This window comes from Sturnira hondurensis, unplaced genomic scaffold, assembly GCF_014824575.4.
Source record: "Sturnira hondurensis isolate 20B ecotype Veracruz unplaced genomic scaffold, ASM1482457v3 Scaffold0014384, whole genome shotgun sequence".
Taxonomy (NCBI): Eukaryota; Metazoa; Chordata; class Mammalia; order Chiroptera; family Phyllostomidae; genus Sturnira; species Sturnira hondurensis.
Window position 1 is genome coordinate 5966809 of NW_028087015.1, and position 12656 is coordinate 5979464.

Consider the following 12656-nt stretch of genomic DNA (forward strand, 5'->3'; position numbering starts at 1 on the left):
CCTAAGAGCAACGCTGATCACCTGATTCACATTGAATTCACTTTTATGAAGAGTTAAACTTATAAACAAAAAAGAATCCAGACAAAATCTATAGAATGAATGGATGTCTATACTCACCATGAACTTGGTTAATTTCTGAATTCTGGGATAAAATTTCATCTGCTAATTTTTGAGCAGTTGGCAAAACTTCTGTGTGGTGTACTGTGATCAAATACTGTACAAACTTTTGTAGTTGGTCTCTGTTCATTTGAAAGAGAGTCTCTGAAATGGGAAGATGCAATTTGACCTGATCTGGCTTGCGGATGCGGTATAAAGACAGTGCCACAACATGAGCACAATAAAATATGTCCTTGTTTCCACAGCTGCAGGTCACTGAGGTAATCTTGCAACGATCAAAGCTGATGGCCACGTTGCAAACAGTTTCTGGCTCCGATTGTATTGCAGGTTCTGTCACTGTGCCACTCAAGTGGAAACCTAAATGAAAGAAAGAGAGGAGAGAGTTTAGCCTTTGCATTCAGATGGTATGAAATATTCTAATTTGTTGAAATGTGAAGTACTTGACAGCACCAAGAAAAAATATGACAGCTTTTATTTTCAAGTAAAAACATTCAGGCCACTCAAACCCCACCCCATTACCCTACAGCTAAAAAAACACCCAAATGGTATTCAACAGACATCTGAAGTATTTTACAGAGCTGTATGAAAACACTTATTGCATATACCACCACCACCATTCCTATAAGAAATTGTCAGGCTCCAACACTAACAAGCCATCATTACCAGGTAGCCATTAGTTTCCTTCAATGAACTCTAACTCCGAGGAGTCTCCCTTTCACAAACATTGACCAGAAAAAAGTTTTAATTAATAATACTTTCTTTAACATGTGTAACATACCCCTAATACAGCAACATGGTTGAGCAGTGTCTGCCGATGGAACTGCAAAGCCTACCAAATCTCATGTATACCATACCACATCTAAGTAACTGACAATGACTATTTTCTTTCATGCTATATAAAGTTAAAGCTGGTACAGATGTAGGCTTTTAAATATTCACATGCACAGGCACACAAAATCACCAAGTGACAATGGGCCTTAGAGGCCTCATAGCATCAACTGAGAACCACACAGGAATCCTACACAACCTCCCTGACTGATGGCCTTGTGGGCACTGCTAATAATGGTCCAAAGACGACACATTCACCCCACACAGACAACAACTCTCCTTCGGAGAGCACGAGCTACAGCATACAGCCAACAAAAAACTGCCTTTTACCACCACCATCACCAGTCAGTCTGGCCTGTTGGGCCAGGGGGCAAATCCTCCTCACAAACCTCTAAATGCATCCGGAAGGTTATCCTAAATTTTCTTTTGGCACACCCACTTCAATTGCAGTTCCAGCTTCCCTCCCTGAAAGCCACATTCAGAGCCCATGGATACACCTTAAGGGGATCTGTATGGGAACCTTCAGGACACATTCCCTAAAAGTCTCAAGTGCCTGACAGAAACCTGAAACTATAAAATAAAGCCTTTGGCTTGCTCTCAGCCTTCCACTACATATACTACTTAAATAAATTTCATCAAGCTCACCACTGTTTCTCCAGTTTCTCCTTCATTCACAAAAGATCTTCAACCATGCGGGAACTCTGCAAAGTTGCAGAGATAGGAAATGAAAATGATGGCTAGATGACACCGGAATTCAAATGTGGGGCATCTGAACCCCACGGACTTCCTGTCTTCTTCAATGGAGGGTGATCAGGTCAGAGAGTTGGGAGAAATACTATTCAACTTACGAAAAATCTTTCAGAGTAATGTAACTTGATCTTGTTAATTCATATTCAACATTTAGTGGGAAAGTGCTATAATAATTATTACCAAGTTAATCAATTTTAAAAGTAATTCCTAAGAACACGTTACTATTATTGCATCACAATAAGAAATTTTGAAAATTATAGTATGATGGAAAACCTTTGCTTTTCTTTTTTCTTTTTTTAAAATTCAAGTATTTTTTATTTTTTTATTTACTGATTTGGGAGAAGAAGGGAGAAAGAGTAAGAGAGAAACATCAATCTGTTGTTCTACTTATTTATGCACTCATTGGATGATTCTCGTATGGGCCCTCCTAACTGGATATCAAACATGCAACCTCCGCATATCAGGACAATGCTCTGAAGAACTGTGCAACCCAGGGCTCAGGACTTAAGTTTTCTTCCAGAGTTTCAGAATGAATATTCCAGTCTCCTTCACCTCCTTGGGTCACGAAGTTTTTTTTTTAAAAACCACAATTAAAGAAAAGATATATAGCAAATATAATCATATATAAAAAGATTTCAAATATATTTTCCTGTGAGGAAAAGTCTAAATACCCAAGACTATTTACTAAAAAGTAAATACCCAAGAAAATTTAAAAAATTAAGAATAAGGTCAGTCCTGCCTTACTATATACCAGAGGTACTGTATGTCTACAATAACTAAAAATATGTGGGACAAGCACAGATTAAGACAAAAAAATCAATGGATCATAAAAGAGTCCAGAAAACTCCCAAGGATACATACTGTACATTTCAATGCAAGGAATCTGTTTTCTACCTGTCACATAATAATGTGTACAAAGAAATCAGTTATTACTGTAGAAAAACAGTTATTATAAACTGCCCATTTATAAAATTGATCCCGCTCAAGTTAACACTATCATGTCTCTTCTTGATCACCAAGTCAACATCTTCGTCCCTCTATGAAAGTGACATTGGAGAACTTCCCCAATCACACGGAGGCAAAGCCAAGACAATGAGGATCCAAGAGTTAAACTACTTAGTATTTAAACAGTCACTAAGGCTGTAACTTAATTGGTACTTTAAGTACCTATTTCACTACCAAAGAAGAGGCCCTTAGGAAAACTGATGAAGTCCTCAAAAAGTTCTGCAAAAATTACTTCTTCATTCATATGATCTGTACAAGAAAGGAGGAAGTATATTGAATTTGATACCACATACAATTTATTATCCAATTTCATTACATTAAGCATTTACTACCCTCGTAAAATTTCTTAAAGAGCAAAGCAAACTATAAAATATTTTGACTGCCAAACAGTTTAAAAAATATATGAGGACACAAATAAACATATACATGTCTTACAGAGTAACACTTCATTAATCTGCTATCATCAACCATTAAGGCATTTCATAAATATTCATTTTCCAAGTAATTCTAGATTATCTTTTATGTACCCAAACTCCTTTAAGAATTCCAACCATTTTTTGGAAATATTTCTGTGTTGTATGTTCTACCTTCCTGCCCTACTTAGCTGACCATGTAGGGCAGGGGTGTCAAACTCATTTTCACTGAGGGCCACATCAGCCTTGCAGTTGCCTTCAAGGGTGAAATGTAATTTTAGGACTGCACAAATGTAACTACTCATTAACTAGAGGCAAGGAGCTCTACATTCAGCCCTTGGAAGACAACCTCAAAGGCTGATGTAGCCCCGGTGAGAATGAGTTTGACACCCCCGATTCAGTATGTCCCAAGTGAGTGGAGCAGCGCTCCCTGTCACAGACCACTACAGGTAGCAGTAATCTCTATGTGCGCCTTTGTGCTACTCTTCTTCATCATTAGCTGGCACAATGGCTCCTCTCCTATACTGCTAGCCTTTTTCACAGCAAATTCTTTACCCGTAGGGTCAGCTGCATCTCTAATTTGACTAGCTTCGTGACAGGGAATTAAAACTTAGACCTATTTGGGGTTTTTTGAGGGGGGACCTGTCCCCCTTGCTTTTAGGTTGGGATGACTGATGTTCCTAGAGATGAACAGCTTTGTTCTAAATACAGGAAAATTACATACAGACTTATAGGACAGCTGGTATGTTACTTTTTGAGACTATGAAATATTGAGTCAATATTTCATTAATTCCATTAAGCCTTACTTCAAGATGGTATAATAATATATTTTGGCTTCTCCAATTTGAGAAATTTTTGAAATTCCACCAATTCACTCCCTGTGGGTCCTAACTCATACCAGAGCACGCACAGGAGAACCGAGGAGAATATTTCTCCTTCAACAACCCCTAAAGGGCTGAAAGACATCTTTCCCCTACATCCCACTCTCCACTACTGGCTAGTCTTATCTCCTAGGTACTACTAGGTAACATGAAACATAATAATGTTCCTGAGCAAGGATTTAGCCTTCCTGGAGTTCTGACAAACAATGACGATCAGCTGTTTTAGGCATAGTCTCCCCTGGGATAGTCAGGCGTTGTATATGACAGAAGTGAGGACATAAAAAGAAGCAATATTCCACTTTATGATAAAACATGCATAATTAACTGTTTTCCTTTCAAAGAACTAAAACTGGAGAAATTATCTAAACCTTTTCTTATAATTATTTGACTTTACAAAATATAATGTCAAAGGTAATCCTGTAAGCACAAATTATTGTATCATCATGTCACCCCAGAACCCAATAAAACCTTATATTCACATTATCAATCTGCAGGAGCTCAAGAAAAACCAAGCAGACACCAAGGCACAGCACTGGACAGGCCCTGGTAATAGAGAGACTTTGACTGGGTTCAGGTTCTGTCACTTAAATACTGAGTGTTCTGGACATGCTAGTATTTTACATCTCTAAGTCTCGCTCTACTTGTGTGCAAAGTGTGGGTAGAAATACCTCTTAGGGTTGTTCTGGGATTAAAATAAAATAACATATGTAAAGCACCTGGCACATAGTAAAAGTGCTCATTAAATTTTATTTCCCTTTCCTTCCCTTCCCAGCTGGAGAAGTAGGGGAGGGGTACTGGGTAAATTCCCTTCATCCATAGCACTTTATTTTTCTATGCTACTGAAATTTTGGGAAGAGGGTCTCTCACTTGTGAGGTGACTTGGGAAATAAGTGTGACCCCTGGGGATGTCTGCAGGGAGAAGGGTGGCATGGAAGGGTAACGGGTGTTTGCTAGTAAAACTGAACGACGTTTGTCAGTTACTCCTCTGCTCAATACAGTTCTTTCTCAATTTTCAGAGTAAGCTCTGCCAACACACAAATAGTTAATTTTGTTGAAGTGTTACTTTCATACATAGGTAAACCAGAAAATGTAAACCAGAAAATATAAGAGACGTTTTTTAGTAACCATTTTATTATTTCTGAAGTGTTATAATGTAAGATTCTCAAAGTGTGGTTAGGGACACCCAGAGATCTCTGAGACCCTTTCAGGATATCCAGAAGATCAAACTTGATTTTCACAATTATACCTAGACATTACTGACCTTTTAAATTCTCTCTCATGAGTGTACATTTAGTAAGCAAAAGGACTGTGGGGTCCTCAATAATTAAGAGTGTGATCAGAAAGATGAAAAACTGCTATTTATAATTCACTGCTAAGAAAGGGAAGAAATAGCTGTTTTTCACTGAATCACCTTTGAAAGGACATTATTTGCACTTGGATCTCACAGTGGGTCAGGAGTTAAGAAGACTCAGCAGAGAAACGCTGAAGGGGCAAATTTCTCACACGTAGCACGTACTCAAATCATCTACATTAATGAGGATTAATTAAGGTTTCTGGAAAGCAAGTATTTCTTCACTGATATTCTGAAATAAGCTTTCCTTGAAAGCTGATTTTCCATATCCAAGTTTAGATTTTAGCTGCATTTTAAAGAGACGTGTATCAGACTGGAAAGATATTGTTTTTAAAATACACAAAGAATTTCTAAAGGTTGGTCATTTTGTGCATTTATGTGTATGTGCGCAGTTAACTGAAAAATGGTTACAAACTCAAAGCATGAGAAAACGTTTAGGCTAAAATAAACTGGTAGACATGAAATTAATATACAGTAAAACCTACTGCTTTCAGGACACATTCTTTTCAGGAAAATATGCACCCTGTGCATGAAGTACTCAAGTAACATATTCTTTGTTGAAAAAGAATTTAACAGAAGCACTGGTGTAGTACCTACACAAATATATATCTTACCCTTTTCTTAAATAAAAAGAACCCCCAGGGAAATTAAAGACAGAAACTAAGGCAATGTAATGTTATGCCTGAAAGGGTGGCAAGGGTTGAGAGGTTTTTTTTTTTTTAAAGCTAAGTCTAAAAAATGCAAAAGTGTTAATATTAACACTCTCATAACAAAGTATATTCATTGGTTAACCAAACCCACTATACAGGCTAAATGTACAGTAACTACTAACTGATTTGCGTCCCTGCTAAAACAGATGAGTTAATCATTGACACCCCCTCAAAATGTAACTTTTACTTTTCCTAACTCTGAAAACTATAGCACACAAAATCCAATTCACTGTGCTGCAATCATCAATTTAAAAAAACTATTTTAATTAAGATTGTGCTTAATTAGCAGTACTGACGTGTTAAGGGTCCAAGGCAGAAGCGATAAACTCAACTCAAAAAAACAACTTGTCTAAAATATGATATTCCTTCCCAACTACATCATTTTCTCAAAAGGAAATCCTAAATTAAAGACTGCATCCTGTGAGCTGGTTAATTAAATCCTCTAGCCCTAATTTCTAATACTAAGCTTAAACAGCTTATAGGAAGACATTAGGAGATTTCACTGGCAATCACTAATGAAGTGGTTTCCGTCTTTCAGAAAATTATTTTTTAAAGGAAAAGCTTTAAGTGTGCCTTAAAAATGCCCATTTGGAATAGAATCACTCCTACACTTCATTAATATTTGAGAGAAAGACAACGGCAAATTAATGCAAAGACCGGACTGTAAACCACAGCACACCATATAAACAACATAAAAATTTACGGAGCATGCACTGGATGGGCCCAGCCAAGAGTTCCCGGGGGCATTCTACTCAGTATCAGTTTTGTTCTCGTTAATGTAGATTCTTGCACCATTTCATATGAGGATCTGTATGATCAGAGTTACTGTTAGATATGAATGGTATTAGATGGCTACTTAAAATTATTTCTGAAAAAAAGACATTTATCCACTAATTTTGCTATCTGCAATCAACACCTAGAAGGGGCACTAGAGTTTAAATGGGATGTGCTAGATTTTGTTTTTAATCACATCACTTCATTTCATCCCAAATTCTAAAGCACTAAGGGTTCCCCACCACTACCATTGCCATCAAGTAATTTGCTAGAACTGAGGGAAATAACCATTGCCCAATCTCAGATTTCGAGTGGATAGACAACGAAGTAATAAACAAGTTAGGTAGAATTTGAGTTACTTTAACAACTGTAAAAGCTGCAAAGTGCTTAAGATATTAAATGATTTGCCCAATCTTTAAAATTCCACATTATTCCACCTTCTATGATGCCAACATGTTCTAATACAAGCAAGGCAGTTCCAGTCCTCTGCCCTTCTCTAAGGACAGCCCAACGCCCCCACCCTTTGTTGTCTGGACGGTCCCAATGCGGCCCCTTCAGTACTCGCTCTCTTTCTTCTCTCTCAGCAGCACTTCTACACACCTTTGTCTTACTTCCCAGGGCCCAGGTCTAATGGGGGGGGGGGGAGAGTTAGAAAAAAATTCCTTTTACCAGTTCATTTATTATTCCTTACAGCAAAACAATCTTCAGAAATGCTTGGCTGTTTGGTTTAGGAGTGGAGGTGAAGGAGAAACTCTGGAGACTTAATTCTCTTCACCAGAACCAAAAGATAAGGAGAAAAGTGTGCTCAGACTGGGAAGGTAGAATGCAAGCCTCAGTAAACAAATTCTGCCACTTATACTCTTGAGTTTTAGCGTGACCCCCAATAGGAGCCCCCACATTTTGGCCCTAACAGATTCCTAAAAAGCCTTACCCAATTCCCAAGCTTTAATAGACTTAATTCTGCAAAGTAGGCATCACTCTCCCCTCTTTATACGTGTCCTTGGAGAGGGTAGAACACATCTGGATTAAGCAGGCCTCTGAAGGACTGGAAGGAACATGGGTTTTCTAAAATCCAAATGATAAATTTGTACAAATAAATCTTTGCATACCACCATATAAATGATTTTAAAGGATATGGCAAATGAACAGATCTAGACACTTGAGTAAACACTGCTAAATCTTAGGACCCTTGAAGGAAGGGAACCTTTTATCTCTGTAACCCAAGGATCCAGCACAGCCCTTGGAATAACAAGTCAGGCCCTTGTAAACTATGTCAAATGAAGGAACTCATGGCTTCTTCCAAGCAATGCTGCCCTGTACTGTAGGAGTCACAAGTGACTCAATGTTTTGACTTCAAGCCCAAGATACTTTAAAATTAAGTAAAAACCATTACTGTGAGTCCACTCCTCTCTTACACAGAGGACTGTGACACCATAGGAGATGGCCAAAGTCTGCAGGTAGCATCGTTACACAGGACTGTCCTGGAGGAAACACTCAAGAGGCACTTGTTATATGGAAAGACATACATATACACAGACCCCTTTTATACTCTTGGTATATGGAACATACAGACTTGTGCTTCTCAAACTAGACTGTGCATCAGAAGCACCAGGAGGTATTGTTGTAACAGATTACTGGGCCCTGTGCCATCATCCCAAGTGATACTGTGGCTGCTGGTCTAGGGACCACTGACCTAGGGATTAGAATTACAGCCCTAACAAGGTTTTTCTAGTCGAAATATTCTCAACTAACCACAGTTAATAGAATAGTAAAGAATATATAACTTGTGATATAAAGAATATATATAATTTCTAGCTTATTATATAACCTAAATGTTCCCTTCCCCATTCCAAGAAGTTAGGAATGGTATGTTAAACTGGTCTGAGATTTAAGAAAAACAAAATTAAAAAATTTTGTAGTAACAAAAATATATTACTATTAAGTAAAACCTTAAAAATCATTAAAAATCTAATAAAATATTAAAAATGATTTAGCAGAGAGTATTTACAAAGAGATTAGTTTATGAGCCCCATAGGATTTCTCATAATTGAGGATTCTTTGTGTATCCAAAATGATTCAATTAATGAATAAATAAATATATTGGCAACAATTTTAATAACATTCTTTTGCATTAGGCCAAGTATATCCTGTAAGAAAGTCACAGGCAACAGAATATGTAGGATAGTACAAGGTGAGGCTGCATTTTAGAGAGAATTAAAACCTAAAATAAGATTGTTTTTCCAACTGCAACATGTGTCTCAGTTCAATGACCTCAGGCAAGTAGCTCAGCCTCAATTTCCATATCTACAAAAAGGAATTAGTAATACCTATCTTGCAGGACATCCCCTAGGATTAGAATTGACAATGTATGTAAACCACAAGAACTCCTTTTATGGAATGCATGCTACCATCATTACTGTGTAAGAAATGCCCTGGCTGGTGTGGCTCAGTGGATTGAGTGTTGGTCTGCGAACCAAAGGGTTGCCAGTTTGATTCCCAGGAAGGGCACAGGCCTGGGCTGTGAGCCAGGTCCTCAGTAGGGGGCCCAAGAGAGGCAACCACACACACATTCATGTTTCTTCCCCCTCTCTAAAAATAAATAAGTAAATAATCTTAAAAAAAAAAAAAAAAGAAATACTGCATGCTTTTGGAAGTTTGGCATTTCCAACAAGTGCACTAAAACCCCAGCCTGTTAGTATGAGTACATATGCTGTTAGAAATGCCAAACTCAAGAGAGCATGCTAGCATTTCTATCACAATAATGGACAAGGGTTTCTTGTTGCTATGATTATATTCTAATATAATCATATTCCCAAATATATAACTTGTGATATAAAGAATATATATAATTTCTAGCTTATTATATAATCTAAATGCTCCAGAGTTCCATTGAACTTCTATCACTTTTTCATCTGTTTCTAATTTACATAGCACATTCCTAAAATGTGATTTGATTCAAAACAGAAAAGACAGGGTCCTAGAAGACTTAATTTTGTCTCAAAATAACTTTTATTTCAATAAGCAACAATTTTTCACTCCTCACTTTGATGATCTTGCTCCTAAAATGTAAAACACCTTTTTCATCCCTAATGTTTGCCTTCCATGACAAGGTATGTAGAATTATTTTTACAGCCCAAGTCCATCTTGTCACTGAGCAGGAGACTAACTGAAAGTTGGATGTGCCATCAAGGAAACTTGCACTTCTTGTGGAAAGAGAAATGCCCCCAGTTTTTCATTTTCAGTAATTTACGGCCTGACAGGCAGAGTGAAGTCAGAATTGCTGCTCTCCTAGAAGAATGCCAAGGATGCCAAGGAACCGCTAGCTGTAGGGCTGTGGGTATCATTATTTCCTGTCTGTGACATCCAGCTGAGAAAATCCTTCCTGCTGTGTGTGTGTCTTTAAGATCAGTGAGATAGACATATACCTTGGTTATGTGGCACATTTTTTCCTGTAAGTAATGGTGAGAAAAGAAAGGCAGAGACAGGGGATCTGTTCAAAATATGGATAAAATTTAGTAAGACATTCCCCATCCATACCTTGGAGCAGTGTGATTACAGGTGACTTTTTCTTTTCCTTATTTTGGTTGATGTGGGGGAAGTGCTTTTTTCTAAAATTTCTACAATGAACACAAATTGCTTAAAAGAATAAAGTACAGTGCTCAAATCTTCTTGAGTGAAGATCTCACCACATAAATGATGTCCAGCACATGTTCTGGGAGCCTGGCAATGAGCATACACCAAGTACAAGCAATGATGTCATCAATGTGGTCACTGCAATACTAACCGGCCCAACTTACTCTGGCCAACGGACATGTCCAAGCTCTCCTTAACCCATGTATGCTCAGTCCTCCTTAAGGCTCCAGCCACACTCCAGAGAAAAAGAGGAAGTATAACACTCACAGTAAGGCAAGGCAGAAAGAGACTGGGCAACTTGTTCTAATTTCATCATTACATCTATTTCCCGTTTCTTCTTCTTTTCTCATGTATTAAGTAAGGGAAATAAAATAGATTGTATTAGATGATTTCTAAAAAGAATTATGGCAGTACCCACCACTAGTGGAGAAATACCTAAGGCAAGATAAAGAATGGTAGTTACCACACTGACTCACACAAGACCTCTCTGACCTGCCATGGCTGCTACAAAGTTTGAGAAATGGTCATTTCAAAGCACTTGGAAGCTATGGCTCAGGGAAGGGGACAAAAAAAGGGTAAAGACTGCTGTAGTTGCAGTCATGTATCTGTCACTGGCATGTGGAAAAAATTATTCAAAGCTTTTGAATTCAATATAAAAGGTAAATATTTAATTTCTATCTACATAATCTTTAACCATCTATAACTGAGATTCTTAAGGCATGATATCTTTTTGCTGTATTCTATAAGTTAAAAATCTCAGATAAATACAGGTACAGTTTATATCTATGCAAAATGTATAACATATAGAGTAACATGGAAACAAAGAATAAAGTCCATCATAAATGACATGAAACAAATGAATCGGATCACCTTGTCTGCCTTCACTACTCAAAAAAAGGCTATTTTCTTTCCCTTACCATCCATTAAGTATTATAAACATGAGCTCATACCACTCAACAACCACTTCCCTAATCCTCTAACTTGGTAAAAGGCAATGTACAAGTCTCCAGGGAAGCATCCCTGAATAACACAGGGTTCCAGTTCAGAGAAGTCTGGTTGGATTACTGGGCAACTGATAGCTAAGAAGTCAGATCAGAGTTGGATTCAGAAGTAAGTAAGAGAAACAGTACAGGCCCCATTTTCCAATTGTGTTCTATGTATGTTAACAGATACTCATCAAAGAGTGGGAAGTCTCTTAAGGTCATTTAAGTTTGGATTAAGTTGCATCTAGCACCACCCTTTTGGAAATTCAGAATGAACATCAGAATGGTACATACAGAAGTCAAAGAACTCATATAGTAAAGGGGGTCCTGTTGAACTCTATTTATCAGAAGTTTAAAGTTTTACTAACGTTTATCAGAATGTTAGTAAAAGGTAAAAGGTCTGGAACAGCTACAGAAAATGCAGTTCAAGATGAGCAGCAGGGCCTGGCTGGTGTAGCTCAGTAGATTGAGCACGGGCCTGTGAACCAGAGGATCGCAGTTCTATTCCCAGTTAGGGCACATGCCTGGGTTGCAGGCCAGTTCCCTGCAGGCCAACTCCCAGCAGGGGACGCACGAAAGGCAACCATACATTGATGTTTCTCTACCTCTCCTTCCCTTCTGAAGATAAATAAATAAATAAATAATAAAATCTTAAAAAAAAAAAAAAAAAAGATGAGCAGCAGGGTTGCTAAACAGAACGAAAAGCTCAACTGATAGTTTAGAAATCAAATCAGCATGAGTCGAATTACAGGAGCTTTTGTGACTTTCCTGCAGGAGTTTTAAGCCCACCTAGACATGTGTGATTTAAAAGCTGGAGATACTTCATTATCAGTGTCCTCCATTTACAGTTAAAGGACCCCTTATTAATTGGAAAAAGTAAGCCTGTTGTTGGAAGTCAATTTTCTTATAATCCAATCCAAAAGAAAACACATAATATTGTCATTTACACCACAATTACAGTTAAAAGTTCACCTGGCATTCCCTTAACTAAAAATAACTTAATATTTGATTCACCAGATTACCACATACTCTTTCCCCATAAAGGGCAAAGAAAGGTGTTTATGATATTTTACCTCCAAATCCTTGAAACATGAATGGCAAGGCTCAAATATCTGTTTGCAAGTCTAACCTGCAAATCCTGTATGAGAGTTTATTCCATAATACAGAGAGAGAGACAGCCTCTCCTGCCCTGCAGAGAGAGCCTGTTCAGG

At 37.8% G+C, this 12656-nt stretch overlaps 1 protein-coding gene across 1 annotated transcript in view; it reads right to left on the reverse strand.

Annotated features, from left to right (window-relative positions):
• Positions 1-12656, reverse strand: part of ZSWIM6 (zinc finger SWIM-type containing 6) — a 187818-nt gene that overhangs the window by 72316 nt on the left and 102846 nt on the right. Inside the window, exon 2 of the mRNA XM_037062888.1 lies at positions 118-474. Within this exon, the coding sequence (XP_036918783.1) occupies positions 118-474 (357 nt within the window). The remainder of the gene's footprint in view (positions 1-117; positions 475-12656) is intronic.